This window comes from Diaporthe citri (assembly GCF_014595645.1).
Source record: "Diaporthe citri strain NFHF-8-4 chromosome Unknown scaffold_4, whole genome shotgun sequence".
NCBI lineage: Eukaryota > Fungi > Ascomycota > Sordariomycetes > Diaporthales > Diaporthaceae > Diaporthe > Diaporthe citri.
The window spans coordinates 1,418,035-1,436,695 of record NW_025064849.1 but is presented as its reverse complement, the minus strand read 5'-3'; the positions used below and the strand labels follow the sequence as shown (position 1 = coordinate 1,436,695).

Genomic DNA, 18,661 nt, shown 5'->3' with positions numbered 1-18,661 from the left:
AGACAAGCGCGGGCTATCCGGACTTACTGCTGCGGTGCCCCCCACGGTGCCAGCCAATAGTCAATAAGCTCAGGAATCCCACTTCGCCGGGTCTCGTGGAACGTATCACGGTTGGTGTGCTGCATTGCAGATCGAAGGCATCTTGCCCCTGCGCCGACGGGCATGACCAGACTCGTGGGAGCTTCAATGGTCAGGAGTTGGTTGCCATCTACTGAGGGACCATTTACATGGCCCTAGACAAGCTTCTCGCAGATTATTTTTTAATGCCAAAGGGATTTTCATTTTATCGAATTTATCTGAGGGCTTCTTCCCCTCCTCCTTGGCAGTGTGGTGTGGTCATCCTCCCGGGGTGGTGACTACCTCTGGCTGCGCGTCTACGCCTCGAGTCCAACACCAGGCCTCAGGTCCGCACGTGGGATCCCCTCCCCATCGACTCAATTCCTCGAGATCGCTCGTAGCCCCACTCCCGACACGACACATCGTTCCCCGGGTGTCTCACTTGCTGGCAGTTCGAGGGCCTTTAGCTTCCATTGTCACTGCTCACTGTCTCAGACAGCATGACTTCATCCCCACAGGGCCAGGGCAGCACAAGACCTGGTTGCCACTCTTGCGACACGTCGCGAGAGCCTCATTCGATATCTTCAGCAGATGTCTGAGATTAGCTGCCTCATGTACCTTGACTTCGAGCAAGTACTGCCCGACGAAGATGTTAGCCAGCCTGCCAGACGCAGATGGGTGGTGGCGGTGGTGACCCAAGATCAAGATGATGTGTTATCTCGACATCAACTCGCAGTTCCTTGCTGCTAGGTCAAGATCAACATCCGCGATGACCTGAATTCAATCCGGCCCACCGATTCCTGGCTCCTTATCACATCACGCACCGTGGTCGGGCATTCACCGTGTAACACGGGTAAGCCGCCCAATATTGACAAATACGCGTCGGCCAGTGCTTTCTGTCAGGAGGTGACACTCATATTACCCATCACCTTCCTTCCATGTCACTCCGAGGCTACCCTAGCAGCACTGATTGGTATCTGCCGTGACTTCGACTGGACGGTCCATTCATGGGGGAAAGGAATCTTGAACGGTGACATCAACGACGCGTCGTGGGATGAGTGACGTGTCTGCGTTGCCGCCGAGGTTGGCGTCAAGATCTCCTAAACCAACAACACCGGTGTGGGAGCAATCAGTCACGGCGCCTATGTACATGGCCGGTCCTCGCATCACCCCACGTCCCCGGGAGACCGAGAATGGCCCGCCCTCCCTGCGCCACAATGGAAGGGGATGAAGAGTTGGTGTGGTTGGTCTATATCGCCTTCCTTGAATTCTCTTCCAAGCGAGACCCAGTCAATGAAATACGCGCTTGCCTGTTGCCACCATTTCAGGCCGGCGCGGATGGCATCGCCCTGATTTTGTGTTGCGTGCTCATCATCCAACCGACTGGCTCAGCTTCTCTTACTTGTGGCGACCTGTCTATCTTGTGACGCTGTTTGTCACTGGGAACAGTCTTTTAGTATCTTGATGGCCATCCCTCGTGTTTAAGTCGCTTCCAGGCTGGTAACGCCCCCACGTCGTGAAAGATGAACGTCTTTTTATTTCTTATGATTGTCCATGAATATACGATTACTTACGTGAGGCTACTAAAGTCCGAGTCTTATGAGGATGTTTGCCTTTATTATTCGGTATTTTCGTGCGCTATTTCCTAGGATAAACAGATTGTATACTCTCGAGCATGGCAGAGTGAGATCATGTAGACTCCCAGATCATTTCGTTTATAAGTCCGGATGTGATCGACTACCTTGTGATAACCTTTGGTCTTCGGAGCATAGGGGTACCGACCTGCCCAGAATTAGAATTGGTCCATGCAGCTCACGTTACACAGAAGGAGTGGAAGATCAAGCCATCAGAAATAAAGCCGGCTGCGCAGAACATCGGAAGTTGAAGACCGGTCACCTTGGTCTCGGCTACAAAAGCACAGGGAGGAGCACGACATCTGATAAATGTACAATTATGATATCTCGATTTGACGCAGAATATCCCCGAGCTCTAGTTAAAGTGACTCTTCCTTGGCGTGATCGGCAGCCGAGGCCAGGGCCGAGCAGACTGAGAGGACTGGGCATCCATGCTATACCGCGGCCGCTCAACATCATCCAGTGGTACTCTGTGCCAGTGGTTCCTGTACACGTGCTCGTCATCCGGCTTCTCGTGGTATGATGGATTCGATAGCGATAACGGGCGGAAAGCAGCAGCGCTTTTTTCTTTGGCACGACCTTTCGTCTCATCTGAGAGGATATTAGTAACAAACTCGCTGATGGGGCTGAGAGAAGAATTATTCGAAAAGAAAAAAAAAAAGAAGAAAAAAATGAAACACTCACAAAGATAAACAGTAATCAGCTCGAGCGCCACGGGCGCCCAAGTGACAAGCGACAAGACCTGCCCGAACGTCCACTCCGTGTCCTGGTCCGACTCGCCGCCTTCTGCTTGACCGCCTCCCTGTACGCGGTGAACAGGAACAGGAACGTCCACATGAACAGACCGCAGACGGCGCCGTCGAGCAGCCGGAGGTACGGCTGCGACGCCTCCCACCTGCGGCGCCACGGCCCCGCGCCCGAGTAGTCGACCCGCCCGTTCTTGAGCTTCTCGAGGCTGCTGCGGCGGAAGGTCGCGGTGGCGTGGTAGAGCCAGCGGAGGCAGTTGAGGGCGAGGAAGACGTGGCCGGCCGTGGTCATGGACGCGAGGATGCTGCGCATCTTGTGCGAGTCGCACTTTGCCAGCCAGATGTCCTCGCTGACCATGGTGTCCTGGTTCCAGAGGTACTTGAAGTAGGCGCCGTAGACGTAGCGGTAGAGGACCTCGACGGTCAGGGCGAAGATGATGACGAGGAACCACAGGAAGAGGCGGATCCGCTTGCGGCGCAGGCCCGGGGACAGCGACTGTAGCGCCAGGGCCGGGAAGATGGAGAAGGAGGACATGAAGTTGGCGTTGAGGAGGCCGTAGAAGGCGTGCGGCTCGTTCGGGTGGACTATTGGTGCTGCCCAGCGCGTGATGGAGGCGACGTTGACGGATATGGCGAAGAGGAGGACGGCGCTAAACACCATGTTAGAGATAAGATCCTCATAAGCTTACTTATGGCCCTATATCGTAATTATCTTGAGAAACTCACTCTTGGAAAGTGTTCAGGGACTTCCGGAAGCAGTTGATGAGGATACTATGGCCCTCCTTCTGTCCTGCGGGTATAGCTGCTCCTGAATAGTCTCTGAGGCTATCCGAAAAAAGAACGATAAAGTATAAAGTTGCGAAAACGGCCAGCATGTAGTAAGACATCATGGCCTGATGTACCACTGTGGTCAGCATGGGTAGGTAAGAGTTGGTAGGTGGACTGTGCAAGCTAAGCAGTACTCACGCCAACACCAGTGAGATCGGGATCGCCTTCCCACTGAAGCTTTGGGCAAACTTGTGCACTGCACTTTGACAACGGAAAGTTGATCATATCCATGAGAAGTGCGTTGTTGTCTCGGAAGTAATTCTTTTCATGATACCAAACTAGAAGGTTCGCGTCCGTCGGTTTGGTCCAATTCCTGGGTATCATAGACCCCAGATAGCCAATCACGATGTCAAAAGAGACACCATCCCAGAGCGAGCCTTCGTCCTCATAAAGCTGGCCATATGCAGCGAGCCATGCGGCTGCTGCAGAGCAGTTGGTAAAGTTCAGCCATGCTGCTGGTGGAGGGCTCCAGGTGGCGTTGACGACGTCACCAACAGTAATGACCATTTTCCAAAGCGTCGAATAGAATAAAATGTGCCAATAGAAAGAGCGCGGCTCCAGAGAGAAGAAAATCACGGAAGAAGAGATTGAGAGGAGATCACCCGCACCCTTACCACTGATCGCAGGCCTGGATAGATGTTAAGGTTCTGGCATTGTTGATCATGCTCATATATTTGTCGTACATGCCCCATCTAGTCTCTAATGTAGTCTCCTTAGCCGAAATATAGTATCCAACCTTGTTTCGCGCATCAACTTCGTCAGAGGCAGCCTCCGTCCCTATCCCTTTCTCTCTTCACCCCATACTTCATCTCGCTTGACCTGTCTTCGGCATTGACTGCTGCTGTTCAGGTGGGTTTGAAACACAGATCGGCCTGTGGCAGATCTCTCATCAGGGGTGCGAGTCATGCTGCGGGTAGGCCACGTGTGAATAGGCAACGGGCATACCGTGGTGAAGCAGCAGTGCGCACGTCTTGGCCAAATAAAAAGAAACAGGAAAGAGAATCCACGTCTAGGTATATAAATACGCACAGTACAGTCGTCGTAGATCTTCTCACAGCACTGCCCTTACTTTGCCCTGGGGCTTTGGCCGCAATATGCACTGCTGCGTCATGCACGCGACCAAGTTCCGCTGCTCGTCCCAGAGCCGGCCCTCTGAATACGTCCGGCCGAAGCCAGCTGCAATAGTCTTCCTCTCACGGAGGTGCCAGTTGCTCAGGTCGACATCCGGCGTGAAGAGCCGCAGAGCGAAGTCAAGCGTCGAGCAAGCCCCGGCATCGTCGAACCACAGGTGCTCATGCCACAGGGGGAGGAAGGACAGGCCGCCGTCCATCAAGAACGAGAGAGCAGCCGCCTTCTCGCCAGCCGACGTCAGGACCTCCTTCGTCTTGGCCCAATCTCCCGAACTCCTCTCTGTCAACGGAAGATCGTCCTGGTCCGTCGGATGCGTCCTCAGGAGGCCCAAAACATTCTGACCCGTCAGGCCCTCCGCGCAGGTCCTCGTCTCGAAGAACTGCTCCATCATCGAGAACATGACGGTGTTCTTCTCGGCCACGTCGCTACCGGCAAGTCCCTGAGCGACGGCTTTCTGCGCCAGCTCCCTCGCCGTGGGGCTCTCCCGCGGTCCCGCGAATGGAATCGACGGCGGCGCCGAGTATGCCATCAGCGCCGGCTCCTCGACGTGAAAGTCGGCCAACAACTCCATGCACGCGCGCAGCTGGCCGTCCGGCCGCCGCTGGCTGACCACGACGCGCCGGGTAGCAAAGGTCTTTGTGTCGCGCGTGGCGTGGACGGTGCAGAGCAGCTTCTCCGTCGTCGACGCGGGGCCGAGGAAGTGGCCCACGAGGGAGTACAGCGAGAACGACTCGGGGACGGTGGCACAGGCCGCGCGGGTGGCTATTCCTGCGGTGCACCCGCCGTAGGCAATGGGCATTGCGTTGCCCATGCGTTTGGGCAGCTCCTTGGAGATGAACTGGCCTGGTCCGGTCTGCTCGATCGCCAGCTGGTCTGCTAACGTCTCCGCCATATTTGGGAAGTAATGAACGCAACTATATGTAAGTGAATGGATGAGGAATATTAATTAGTCTAGGCTTTATTGCTCCTGTGTTGGCGTTCCCGGAATGTCAAATACGGGATGATGTGCTCTAGTCTTACCAAGCGAAGCCGAGGTGGCTTTTCGCTCGTCACCAGATACCTCGGCACAATTCCCGACATCATTCCTTCGGATCTTTACCTATTTAGCACTCAAAGCCCACTCCGGCCTCTGTCGGGTCCGAATGCCCTGGTAGCTAGTCTACTAAGCAGGCTTTTTGAGGACTAGCGTGAGTCCTGAAGCCGAAGGATAAGGAAACGTGCGCTGTCCCGTTTCAAAAGCACAGTCCCCGTTGTAGTGTCTCAACTACATAGGAGGCAAGAAGAGCTAGCATCTCCTCATGTCGAATTTGGTAGAAGGTATGACGATGGCTATAGTCTTGCTTTATCCCTTGGCTGCCATCGTCATCAGAGCAGCGGCGCGCTGACAAAAGTGGATCCAGCCAAGGCCAACTTGGACTCAGCCCAGTGTAGTGGCGAGACAAGCACGCATAGTCGGAAGAAACAGCACTGGACGCCATGGCTGGTCAAGAGTGGAAGGTGTTGGCATTACGCGAGAAAACTCGACTTTTCGTTGCACAAGGCCACCTTTAAGTAGGGCGGATTACCTTCGCCAGAAAGTAGCCAAATTTCCGGCATCAAAATGCCATTTTCTAAACACCCCGGGCCAGTCACACATCGTCGGTCAGACTCGGCAAAACCAAATACACCATTTTTTAGGCATTAATACAGAGTTACTGCGTTGAGACACGTCATGAGTAAGGTCAAGAAGTATCCGGCCCCAGACACACCAAAAGTGCGAATAATCGTGCTGGAGACGGACGAGGCTCACCCCGACACACACGCGGAGAAGGGCAGTTTTGGAGAGGTTCTGCACAGTCACTTCCAGCATGCAGGCGCCGAACACGTACCCGCACTGGGTGTTGATACGGACATGAGATTCGTGGTAGAAGACAAGGGAGGCAAGGTCCCGCAATTCGAGGAGTTTGACGATTACCAAGGGGTCTTGATCACGGGGAGCATGTACGACGCTCATGCCGATAACCCGTGGATTCTGAAGCTCACTTCTTTGATGAAGGGTGAGACAGTACTAATTTTTTGGTGGCACAAATTAGAGAGAGGCTGACCATTTGGTATAGAACTGTGGGAGCGCCGGCCAGATCTGCATCTCAGCGGCGTGTGCTTCGGCCATCAGCTGCTATGCCGAATGCTGGGAGCCGACGTCACCCCTGCCCCAACCCAGGACTGGGAGCTCGGCCATTCAAGGATTGACCTCTCTTCCGTGGGGCATCAGCTGTTCCGAACAGATGACAGCAGCGTCCACCTGCACCAGATGCATTAGGACCATGTGGTGGCACCACCTAGTCCTGAGACGTCGAATGGTCTACTCCGACCGGGTACGAGGGTGGATGTGTGGGGCCATAGTAGCCATACAAAGGTGCAAGGTGTCTATATCCAGGGGAGACTCTTCACGACGCAGGCTCATCTGGCTTTTGACGAGGACATGGTCAAGAGACAGATCCAGCTGAGGGTTGAAAGTGGCGGCATCGAGGATCTGGACCATGCAGACAGGGCAGCAGAGACGGCTCACTGGAAACATGATGGCGATGTGGTTGCTGCAGCAATCTTGAGATTTTTCCATGGTGATGATGATAGCACCGAATAGATCTGTGGCTGATTGGATACTCTGTTAGTTAATCCAATCTGTTCGAGTCGTGTCGCATGAGCTGGATTCCGACAAATGTCATTTTGTATCGACATTTTATTTGTAAAGGAGTTTGGTAGAGTGTATGGTCCTGAAACCGATTTTGATGAAATGATTTCCGATCAGGACAAGATAGTAGGGAGATGCAGACGCAATAAGTTAAGCTGCTTACGATCTGGGCGACATGTTTGTGTTGTGTTGATTTGCAATGCCATCTGTGACATGCATCCAAGCCATCATACTTTCATTAGGTAGAAAGGACACATAATCTCAATATTCTATTGCTCGTTGTCAAATTTTGGCTACTGCGAAATGAGAAGATGACATGATGTAGAGCGGTCTTAAGACGTTGGCTCCTCCTGCTGCCTAGTTTGGTCAGGACACAGGCCTCAACTTCATCAAGCCACCTGTCACGGATCTTCGATGTTCTTTTCCAGCTTAATATAACTTACAATCTGCGTTGAAGTTGAACTTTTGTGAAGTTTTGACTTCATGATCAACTTCACAGATTTCCAGTCATGGCAACGACCTATAAGACGGTCATTCTCCCTCTTTTCATCGCACTGTTGCTCCTAGGCGGACTTATTACTGCCTATCCGACTCCGACGATTTACGACAATTCATTGGCAATCAGCAATTACGTCAGGGACGCCGAGCACCAGAATTCCAGCTTCGAAACTTTTGATTCCCTTTTTGGTCATGCCGATCCTCTCAAGCTCTGGCGCTTCTATCCCAATTGCTCATTAGTTTCAATACCGGGCTTATACGAATACGATAAACATTTCGCCCCTTGGAACTGCTCCTGATGGGAGCGGTTCAATCCGTATGAACCATGCAGTCTGGGGAGGTGTATAGCAGGAAGGGTACACGAAGAGTGCGAGAAGAGTGCAAAGTACGCAGCCCACTCAGTACCTTCCTCCAGAGGAGAGAAAGGCGCCCCAGCCCCAGCCAGCCAGAATGGGCATGAGGAGATGAGGAAGAGAAGAAGATGAAGAAGAGGTTGTTTAGATTGACGTTAAGTTGGAATTTAAGAAGACTCTCTATATGCAAAAGAACGGGAGGGCAATTCTGAGTGGGCCATTTTAGACGCCGAAGCTTTGCACTCTTCCTGTAATCTGCACCCATCCCGCATGGCTTCCCTTCCGAACCTCTCCCAATAATGAGTCGTTGATTGTTTAGAACTGTTACAAAGCAGCTCCAGTAGGGGGACTGTTTCTAACTAACAGGAGTGATTCTGGTATGGTGAAAAGACGGCAAAAATACGGCTCAAATGTACCGCCGACGAGCTATATTGTTGTTGACGAGCTAGGGGCGGCTCGACAAGTCTCGACCAACAACCTCTGCAGGATGGAAAGCTTACTTCAGCTTTTCAGATCATAGACATAATTAGTGAGAGCACAACACGCACAGCGGGGTGTCTGCTGATCATCACCGACTTCATTGCTGACGCCGTGATTTCAATTACAGGCCAGGGCTTGATAAGTTCCATCAAGGTAAGAAGAAATAATCAAGTAATCAACAACAATGACAGGTAAAAGTTAGTAAATTCGAGTGCAAGTACTCACTTGGTGGATTCTTACAGCTAGAGAATAAATGATAGCACTATCCCCCTCCCCTCTGCATATAAGGCACTCGAGGCCACGAGGTAGTGGCGTAGGAATTTTCATTTGTACCACTGGCTTCTGTAAACATGCCGGCCAACCACACTCCAGACCGAATCTGGGGTCCGGGGTCGGTGCATGGCTAGCATTCGGCATCAGACACGTCAGTATCGAGAAAACCCCCCCGAAGAAAACCCTCCGAATATCTACGTGTTGAATGAAGTCTCAAAAGAATTTCAAATTTGTTTTTACAGACACTCACTCGAAATAAAATCTTTAGTGTCGACTTAATGATTTTTTTTCTTTCCCGCGGGTAAAGCTTGGCTGCAAAGATCAAACCACCAAGCAACCCGAACGCCCTCTCTCCACGCCGTAGCTTCGTGAACACACATTTATCACGCCCTTTCCACAGAAATTTCGGTCACCATTACCAACAGGGAGAATGTCGACATCACATTCCGAGCCCGCACCATGCATCTCGGAGCCTGCTGTGGTCCCGTTCAGGCCGGGCTTGAAATTTTGGGCTATCATTGTTGCCATCGGGTTTGCAGGCATGCTGACTGCACTCGAGGCAACCATCACATCCACTGCACTACCCTCAATTATCGCTGAGCTTGGTGGAGGAAGCGAGTGCATCTGGGTGATTAATGGCTATTTTCTCGCCATGTGGGTAAACATTCTTCCCCCACCCCCTTTTCCCATCGGCAACCCGCGCTGACCACTGCCCACGTCAAGGACTTCACTACAGCCGCTCGTCGGCCAACTCGCTAACGTCTTTGGTCGTCGCTGGCCTACCATAATCTCAACGGCTGCTTTCATATTTGGTAGTGGATTGTGCGGGGGCGCGACCAACATGGCTACGCTGATAGCCGGCCATTCCATCCAGGGAATAGGCGCGGGGGGCATCAACGTCCTTATCGAGGTCACCGTGTGTGACTTGGTGCCCCTCCGTCAGCGAGGCAACTATCTTGCAGCGATCTTTGGTCTCGTCGCCATCGGCACAGCTCTCGGGCCCTTCTTTGGCGGGCTCATTGTCCAGTACAGTGATTGGCGATGGACTTTCTATATCAACCTTCCTGTCGGCGGCGTGGCCCTGTTGCTGCTCTTCTTTTTCCTACATGTCAAATCCAAGAAAGAGCCGACACTTGCTATGAGCCTTGACAAGATCGACTGGGTTGGCAGCGCTCTGTTCGTTACCGCCGTCTCATCTACCCTCGTCGGCCTGGGCTGGGCCGGCGCCGTTTATCCCTGGAGCTCTTTCCGTGTCATCGTTCCGCTGGTGCTTGGACTCCTCGGCCTTGGTGCATTCCTGGTGCTTGAGATGTTCGTGGCAGAGCCGATGGTCCCATTGTGCCTCTTCTCCAATCGCACCTTGATCGGTGTGTACCTCTTGACCTTCCTACACAGCATCATCACCTTGTGGTCCATCTACTTCCTCCCAGTTTATTTTCAGGGCGTCCTGGGCGCGTCGCCGGGTGACTCGGGTCTATACCTTCTCCCTACTATTCTGATCCTCGTGCCGACGGCAGCAGGAGGTGGTGGCATCATGTCCAAGACCGGCAAATATCGTCCCACACACTACGCCGGCTTTGCCCTGATGACTATCGGCTTCGGTATCTTTAGCCTCCTGGACAAGGACTCGAGCACTGGCGAGTGGGTTGGATATCAAATCCTTGCAGGGGCTGGCGCCGGTCTCGTCATCCCCACGCTCCTGCCGGCGATCATGGCGCCGCTTTCCGAGGGCGATACTGCCTTAGCAACGGCCACCTGGGCTTTCTTGCGCAGCTTCGGGCTTACCTGGGGGACCGCGATCCCCGCAGCAATCTTCAACAATCTGGTCGCAGCTCTTTCCGGGCGCATCACAGATCCCCAGGTTGCAGAGACAGTGACCGGAGGACGAGCCTATGAGCACGCCGTCGCTTCTTTTGTGGACTCGCTGGAACCCGAGACAACGGCGCAGTTTGTAAATGTGTTGTCCGACGGGTTGAAGCGAATCTGGGAGGTCGCCATTGCATTCGCTGCTTTCGGACTTTTCCTTGTTGCTCTTGAAAAGGAGTATAAGCTGCGAGATGAACTCGAAACAGAGTACGGGATGGTTGACAAGGAAAAAGCAACGACTGATCCTGAGGCCGTTCCGACCGCGCCAAAGAACAGCTGATGTAATGACAGAAAGTTTGTGGTCTGTGGACAACACATCGCGGGACCGAAGCGGAGCAAACGTTGATGTTGTTGGGGGTGTGTATGTAGCGTTGTATTGTGGCTTGGACTCATAGACACAGAGGATATACGGATGAGGTGACTTCATGTCTAAGTGTGACGGCCGTACACTGTTACCTGTCTATAGTGAAGCGTCAGTTACAAAATGTTCGTGTATCAACCTTCATTCACAATAGACTCGTAAGGGATCACGTGCATTTTGTAATTAGAGTTATGGCAATATTGTTATATTGAACTAGTCTAATGGTGCCTCCGAAGTAGGCGCCTAAGTTACTTAAATCATGCCCGACGCGGAGAGGGACCACTTTATCTCGTGAGCTGATTGTACTGAGCGAGTCCCCGAGCTCTGCAATGCTTAATGCCATCACATCCCGACGACGCGCTGCACTTCCTGGATATTGTCACATAGGGAGGCGATGGTGGCTTTACCAGCACCGTTGGACATATCCTCCATGACCGTCTGAAACAACTTACTCACTTCCATATCGAGACTTGAGAAAAGAGTGGTGGTATGGGATTTCCCAATTCCGGTGCCGCTGCGGCGTACGACAGAGTACTCATCCGGGAGCCCCAAAAGAGCTTCCACGCTTTCCAGCTGGTGATTGATCACCTGAACCATGATCTTGATCGACAGGCCCCCTTGCATCAGGCTCGTTCCTGGTACACGCAACCCAATCGTCCTCATGGGAACTCGGAATGCATCAAGGGGCATTTCTTGCAATATGGCGCGAATGTGACCGAACAGCTTGTCGTAGAGCTCGAGCAGCTGCAACCAGGTCGCCAATATCAGCAATATGGTAGATGTGCTGGGTGAGTCGTCAATGTTGGGACGAAGGCAACGTGGAGTCAGAGATAGCGGAGTCTGGTTGCTTGTGGTCGGTACGGCTGCAGGACATCTGTTGGAGGATCGCAGCCAGCTCCGAGTTGCTTTGCAGAACCTGAGCAAGAGGGTTTTTGATCCATTCCCTGACCTTTTGCCATGCAGCTTGCCTGAACCTGAGACGGATGCCACGAATACGTTTCAACCCTGTTGAGCTGCTGGGCGACGTTCTCGCTCAATTTCGAGAGCCGGATACGGGGGGTCCGCCAGCGTCGTGGTCGTAAAATTCTGCTCCTCAACGCCCATCTCGCTGATAGGTTGCATCTCCCACCCCACTGAGTGAGTGTGATCGAAATTGGCAATAGTTTCGAGGAAGTCGCCACCAGCCACGCTTGCCCTGCGCTCCAGTTCCATCGCGTTAAGGTCCCCATCTCCCGCGTCTCCGAGCAGCTGAAGCTCAACAAGACTCGTAACACCGGGCTGACTCGGCCTTGGTGACGATGCCTGGCTTTTGCTCGATTCGTGTGGAGCAGAGGCGCAGGTCGAGGAGCTGAAAAAGTCAGGGTATGCATCGAAGCTGGCAGTCGGGGACCAGAGAGGTATATTTGCTTGTACCGGAGTTCTGTTGGAAGGTTTTGCCGACGAGAGACCAATCACACCACCGCTAACACCGGACCCGGTAGGGAGTTATTCAGCCACAGGCAAGGGGGAGATGCGTGGCCGGCCGTTGGGTCTAGAGCTGCTCGTGACACAGATGGCATGAGCGCGCAAACAGCGGCCACACGGCTCAGTGGCCGAGTTGACGCGTGGGCACCGCAGCTTCTGATCTCGGCACCGATCACAGGCCGCACGCTTGGTCACAGCGCTGTTCATGGTAGCATGTGTTCGCACAAAGCAAGTGTTAAAGATCAGACTGTGGAGGTTGATGGCGAGTGGGGCATAGGCCTTGTGTCAGTATGCTGGCGGTTATATGTTCTGTTGTTCGTTCCTGTGGCTGAGCGGCCGGCTGAATCCTTCGACTCCAGCCAACGGCACAGGCTGCAACGGTTTTACCAACTCGCAGAGCCCCGATTTCCGGGCACCTATCAGGATCTAGCACCATCAAGTCAGCGCCTCTAGGCAGGCGACCAATAAACATTTCTGATTATTGCTACACTTGATTGTGAGAAGCGAACTGGGCCTTGCTGAGCTAACACTGTTGCAAAAGCTTGAATTGGGATTTCCAAGTTAATGCAGCCACCCCAACCTACTTGATGCCCAGAGTTCGAGTCTCTTTCCTCACTGGACACATGGTTCAGGACACCTTTCGAACTTAAATGCAGGTCAGCGATAATTCGTGCAGCCATCAGTTCTGGTTTGCAAACTCTACAGAGACATTGAGCTGACTAGTTAGTCTACCACACGGTTCATCTGCCGTACTAAGTATAGAACCCACTCTTCCGCGGTGCCTACCAGTAGAGATATTGATAGCTAGTTTATAGAAATCTCTGTATAAAGTTGGTTTTGCTAGTACTATAATAGGGCATATTCTATATATATGACCGTTTTACTTAAAGATCACTTGCTGTTGTAGTGGTATATTCTTGTGAATAATAGTTAATTATAAAGACAATCCGATCCTCTAAGTTCTCAGAGTGCTACAGCAAGAAAGATACATTTTAGCACCATTCTAAGGATTCTGTTTATGGTTATGCTGGCTGGGATGCTGCTTTATCATTCATGGGTCTCTGCTTATCTACACTGGGCTGATAACTTCTCCTGCCCTGCGACTTGTGTGATACAGCCGTCGGTTCGAGAACAGGATGGTGAACCTCTGTCCTGGACTATCTCAAACTTTGTGCTCGTCTTTTACGCCTACACAATCGCATTCATCCAATTCTCCCCCACTATACGAAGTATCTGGCTTACAGGAGTCCGATCACATATAGTTGTGTCAAGGAACCACCGGACAGCCGAACCAGCATCAACCGGGACTATCTGGAGATGTGGCAAGACCGCAACGTGGGCCACTGTTCAAAGCATCAGAATATATGTTCTAACGCCAACTTGGTATATTTTGGCGTCGGAGCTCGAAAGTGTGGCTGAGCAGGTGGTATGGTTTGCTTTGGGAATTTATTGGACCCTTTCGGACGGATATCTGGGTCATTATGAGATGCATCCCGATGAGATCGTCACAGAAGACACCTGGGGATTTGGACAAATTGTTCCTGTTGTATTGATCCTCATTCCACTCCTGCAGTTCATTGGGACACTTGAAAATGACACAGGACAACGACGTCATCAGTGTCTTCCTGAGGCTATCCACTCGGGACCGTGTGCAGCAGGGTCCCGCTGATTGTACAAGACACCAGGAACGGCCGGAGTGACACAGGAGCGGTCGAAAAATATCCGAACTAAGCCAAAAGATGCAGCTAAGACGTCGCTCTACGCCGATACATTATATAGTAGGGAACCAAAAGGTAAAAATCGTTCACAACGCTCTGGACAATGCAGCGCAGCCTACCTGCCTGTGCCGTCCGTCACAGCAGCCACGGGTTGCAAGAAATGATTATTAGAGCGTAATTAAAGCCGATCTTTAAAAGTTCAATCTTAACACAAGCATCTATCACATTCTGAGCATTAAAGAGGAGTTTAAGCCCAACAACTGTTAGAGCGGTTGTTATAGTGGCATCCCCACTTTCCTTAAAGGACTGGTATGTCCCTTTGAAGATATGACCTCCATTCGGGTAGTGCCCTCTTATGCTGCCACCCGCCCGTTGTTTGCTGCAAATCCTCAATAGCACTCGCCCATTTCACAAGCTCACTTTCCGCCCAGGCGGCCTGCATGATAGCAAGCCCGAAAGGCATTCCATCGCTTGAGTGCGTGCCTGCCGGCACTGTGATCATCGGGTATCCTGCCTGCGCCGCAATCTGGTACGTCTGCCCGACGTCCGGGGGTACGAGGAGCCCGTCGAGTTTGGCCTTTCCTTCTGGGATGTCTTGGCCGCCACCTTGAAGCGCCCAGTTGATCCCTTCCCTTGTCTTCCCTTGGCAGAAAGACAGAGCCTGCCAGTAGGTTTCGTTCCTGATTCCGCCGGTGGCCAAGGAGGCTAGAAACCCGTCTTGTCCCGAGGCGAAGGCAGGAATGCCCCCTGCGTCAGGATAAGGGTAGCCGCCTTCGCTGCCGTCGTTTTCATAGTTGTATTTGACAATGTCTTCTAGACTTTTAATGTTCGTGTTTTTCAGCTCAGAAAGGTACGATTGGATGTTGTTGTAGAAATCAACCGCAACCACGGTGTACTCGCTCTCGTTGGGACGGCCTCTGGTGGTTCCCCAATCCCAGTCCCAGCCGTCATTGCTGACCAGTGTCTCGTAGTCAAGAATTTCGGTTTCATTCAAAATGGTGGCCCCGGCTGACTGTATCAGGTCCAAGATGGAGACGAGGATTTCTTGTTGCTCGGCGTCAGCATATTTCCAGAAGCTCTTCCACGGGAGGCCGAACACAGCGCCTTTGAGGCTGGAACTGTTGGTAAGGAATTGTGCATAGCCACCACTTGGGGTATTTCCATCCTGGCCCAATGTGTAGTTGTCCCGTGTGTCGACGCCGTATATCGCATCCAAGGCGTAAGTAGCGTCCCGGACAGTCCGTCCAAATGTCCCCACCGTATCTTGATGTTCGCACTCGGGAACCACACCGCTTCGTGATGTAAGACCAACCGTAGGCTTGATGCCCACGATGGCGTTCCTCTCAGCCGGGTTGATAACACTGCCGTCTGTCTCCGTCCCGAGAGAAAACGCGATCGCGTTGGCAGCGACTCCTGCCGCGCTGCCGGAACTACTTCCACCTGGATTCAGCGTCAGGTTATACGCGCTCCTGGCCTGGCCGCCGCGCGCCGAGTAGCCCTCCGAATACCTGTTACTTCTCATGTCGGCCCACTCGCTCAGCGCGGCCTTCCCGAACAGCACAGCACCCGCGTCGCGTAGCTGTTTCACTACGAACGCATCCCGTGGCACGATACTGCCTAGTAAAGCCCAGCTTCCTGCTGTTGTCTCGAGATTGTCTCTCGTGGCGATGTTATCTTTCACCGTAAACGGTATCCCGTGCAACGGGCCCCGGACCCGGCCTGCTGCGCGCTCGGCGTCCATCTGGGCCGCGATAGCAAATGCATCTGGGTTGGGCTGTAGGAGTGAGTTTATGTATGAATTCGTCTGGTACGTGCGAACGAGATAGCAAGCCACTAGCTGTTGGGAAGTAAGGCTGCCATTGGACATCGCAGCTTGCATTTCATCGATGGTCGCTTCTTCAAGACGGAAAGTACCGCAAGGGGACATCGGAAAGAGGGCTGCAGAGTCTGCATATTGCTCGAGAGGGAATAGAGGAGGGGTCAAGCTGGTGCTCGATGCATTCTGGCCCCCGTTTGAATACGCGGACACAGCCGCTAGCCAAACACACGGTAGGGTGAAGAGGTGGTCGACACGCATCTTTACGGGCGCTGCATCTTATTGAGGTGGCTGGTGGGTGGTGAGGGAGGGCGCAAAGAGGTCACACGTCGATATTCAAGGTCAAAGACGGCACTGTCGTTGCAATGCTCAACAATCATAGTCAAATGAAAAGAACTACGAGATTGATCTTGCATATGGCTAATGCGGTGTCAGCACGCCAATCTCTGAACGGCGGGCAAATGCCAAGCCCACCGGCAAGTCTTGGTGCTTGTTTATCTCGTCAGCAACCCGCTGCGTTATCATGGTCATCAAAATGTGTCTTGCACATTGGAAATAGTATTGAGTTTGGCCTTGCAACGAGAGTAGCATTGCTTGAGCTTGAGGATGCAACTTCGTCGGTTAAATTGCTCGATGCTTCATGGAGTCAAAGACACCATTGGACGGCCGGGAAGGACATGATCAAACAATTGTGCCTGCGCCGGCCCTGCACGTGGACCAAATTCGAAATCCATCGGCTGAAAATATTCGACGCTTTGAATATTGGCCATCCATCAATTTGCAAATATCCTAGGAATCGTTTTTTGGCCTGAAAAATAGATCCTACTGCCCTTACAAGCTGTCCTGACTGGATAACCAAGACTGGGTGACTCCTTGAAGCAAGGGCACGTGCGTCGAAGAAAATGGATACGCATGAAGATGGCATGTGGGCTCTCTCGGTCTCGGCTCCAACACATGGGGCCATATTTTTTGTCAACGAAGAATAGGAGAGGTGCCCGACTAAAGCCCATCCAGACTTTGGTCCGACCCACCACTCAGCTTACTCCATACTGATGATCTTTCCTCCAACAACAATTCGAATGTGTGTCAAAAGGCTGTGGGGAATCACTATGCGTTGCCCTTTCTCCGTGCCAACGCGGCCAAGCCGTGCAGTACAGACATGGTTCGGATCAACACAACCGGTAGGAGCAAAGCATGACAACTTTTCTTGAGCTGCTGCGATGTTGATTGAGACTGCAATGAGGAGTGCAATGCAAAATGCTACGATATTGAAATTGCTCTATCCTCCCGGCAGGCTTAGAGTCTTTAAATGTTTGGGATCTATTTCGCACACAATGTAACTGCACGATTGCCCGTGCTTACTGACCGCCATGACTTGACAAATCACAGATCTGCAGGAGGTCATGATTCTTTTCAGCTGACAGAAGGTTACATGGAAACCTAACCAATACGTGGTATGCCAGCGGCCCGCTGGCTGCTGGAGAGTGGAGGCCATTGAATACGGATTCGTTCCAGCAGGCTCTACAGCGCATACAGCCTGGTGTAATATTTTTCGTGAAGATGAATTCACGTTTCCAATTGGATGAGTACTGCCTCTGTTCCCTCATTGCGGTGTCGTCGCTTGTATATCGGTCTGCTGTACTTGTGGTGGTGGTCTTGCCCAATTAGGTATCGAGCTATAATTGGCGTGGAACAACAGTGTCGAGATTCCCTGGTGGTGCTGAACACTCGGCATCGACTTCTTTCCTTGAGTAGCGTTGCAACTGTCCCAAAACCTTGCGAGAACCGAGAACCAAGGGCACCAGGCTAGGAACGACTCTTTACCCGTTGAGTGGTGTGAAAGACACCGTAACGACATCATCCCGCTCCCGCTCGTATTTTCCTCGCCACAGGAACTATCGTATGGCAGCAACTGCTGGAGCGTCTGAGTAGAAATCGCATGTCTGTTCTTGTGCTTCTCAGATGCTGGGTTGAACTTTGGGTGTCTTCTACGATTGCTACCTTTCTGACCTGGCGGTGCGGCTATGAGATACGGGACAGACAATTCTTTTTACATCAGCGATGATGAAATGTTCAACCCCCTACCAGACTTTCTGCTGTGGCGGAACATTGTTGCATGCGAGGTCAGCCTCACTCGTCCGTCGCGCACCACGTAGACATCCGTAAGCCTCACGGCGCACGTTCTCTGAGTCGTAGGACAGTAATGCGTCACGACGATGCTTCATTTTCCATCTGCGCCGCCTTCAAAATAAAGCTGATCAATGTCACCACCAGGCTTAGGATGTCAAATCCGTCATGATCATGGGTGAGCTTGAGCGGAAAAGCTCACTTGGCAGAGGCCTTCCACTTGACACGAGGCTACCTCTTTCTTTTTCGGCTTCATTTCCATAGCCTTGAGATCTTGCGCATGTTTTTTTCGTCGCATTGATGGTGATAGACAGTTAACCTTCTGTGTTGGGCCCATGTACACTTCACCACATGTAACGTTATGTTGGAGGCCTTCTTCTGATTCAGGTGAACGGGGAAGTCAGACATGCCCCTGTCGTTTCATTGGCCAGGCACAGCGCACCTCGGACACGTACTGCTAAGGTAATGTCGTTGTTCTGTAGATGATGAGTGGCCGGGAACGAGTCAGGCGTGCGGCTCATCAATCTGTGGCGAGGCGGAGGAGGGTCCCGAGGGCTTAATGAGAGCTTGTGGATCACCCAGTCTAAGTCGACGACGATCACAGGTCAGGATCCTCTTTAGGGGGATGATGGAGACCA

At 52.4% G+C, this 18,661-nt stretch overlaps 6 protein-coding genes across 6 annotated transcripts; 2 read left to right on the top strand and 4 right to left on the bottom strand.

Annotated features, from left to right (window-relative positions):
* Nucleotides 1-2,046: 2,046 nt before the first annotated feature.
* On the bottom strand, nt 2,047-3,772 carry INS49_009601 (uncharacterized protein; the record flags this gene model as incomplete). Its single annotated transcript, XM_043170329.1, has 4 exons — nt 2,047-2,282; nt 2,444-3,087; nt 3,164-3,330; nt 3,404-3,772. 4 exons carry the CDS (start codon nt 3,770-3,772, stop codon nt 2,047-2,049), a joined length of 1,416 nt encoding a protein of 471 aa, XP_043024894.1.
* A 544-nt stretch (nt 3,773-4,316) lies between these two features.
* INS49_009600 (uncharacterized protein) lies at nt 4,317-5,288 on the bottom strand (the record flags this gene model as incomplete). Its single annotated transcript, XM_043170328.1, has 1 exon — nt 4,317-5,288. One exon carries the CDS (start codon nt 5,286-5,288, stop codon nt 4,317-4,319), a length of 972 nt encoding a protein of 323 aa, XP_043024893.1.
* An 819-nt stretch (nt 5,289-6,107) lies between these two features.
* Nucleotides 6,108-6,695, top strand: INS49_009599 (uncharacterized protein; the record flags this gene model as incomplete). Its single annotated transcript, XM_043170327.1, has 2 exons — nt 6,108-6,432; nt 6,493-6,695. The coding sequence occupies 2 exons, from the start codon at nt 6,108-6,110 to the stop codon at nt 6,693-6,695; spliced, it is 528 nt and encodes a 175-aa protein (XP_043024892.1).
* A 2,406-nt stretch (nt 6,696-9,101) lies between these two features.
* On the top strand, nt 9,102-10,817 carry INS49_009598 (uncharacterized protein; the record flags this gene model as incomplete). Its single annotated transcript, XM_043170326.1, has 2 exons — nt 9,102-9,325; nt 9,395-10,817. 2 exons carry the CDS (start codon nt 9,102-9,104, stop codon nt 10,815-10,817), a joined length of 1,647 nt encoding a protein of 548 aa, XP_043024891.1.
* Nucleotides 10,818-11,240: 423 nt separating this feature from the next.
* On the bottom strand, nt 11,241-12,110 carry INS49_009597 (uncharacterized protein; the record flags this gene model as incomplete). Its single annotated transcript, XM_043170325.1, has 2 exons — nt 11,241-11,682; nt 11,953-12,110. The coding sequence occupies 2 exons, from the start codon at nt 12,108-12,110 to the stop codon at nt 11,241-11,243; spliced, it is 600 nt and encodes a 199-aa protein (XP_043024890.1).
* A 2,268-nt stretch (nt 12,111-14,378) lies between these two features.
* On the bottom strand, nt 14,379-15,821 carry INS49_009596 (uncharacterized protein; the record flags this gene model as incomplete). The annotated part of the gene is made up of 1 exon (XM_043170324.1): nt 14,379-15,821. One exon carries the CDS (start codon nt 15,819-15,821, stop codon nt 14,379-14,381), a length of 1,443 nt encoding a protein of 480 aa, XP_043024889.1.
* Nucleotides 15,822-18,661: the final 2,840 nt, after the last annotated feature.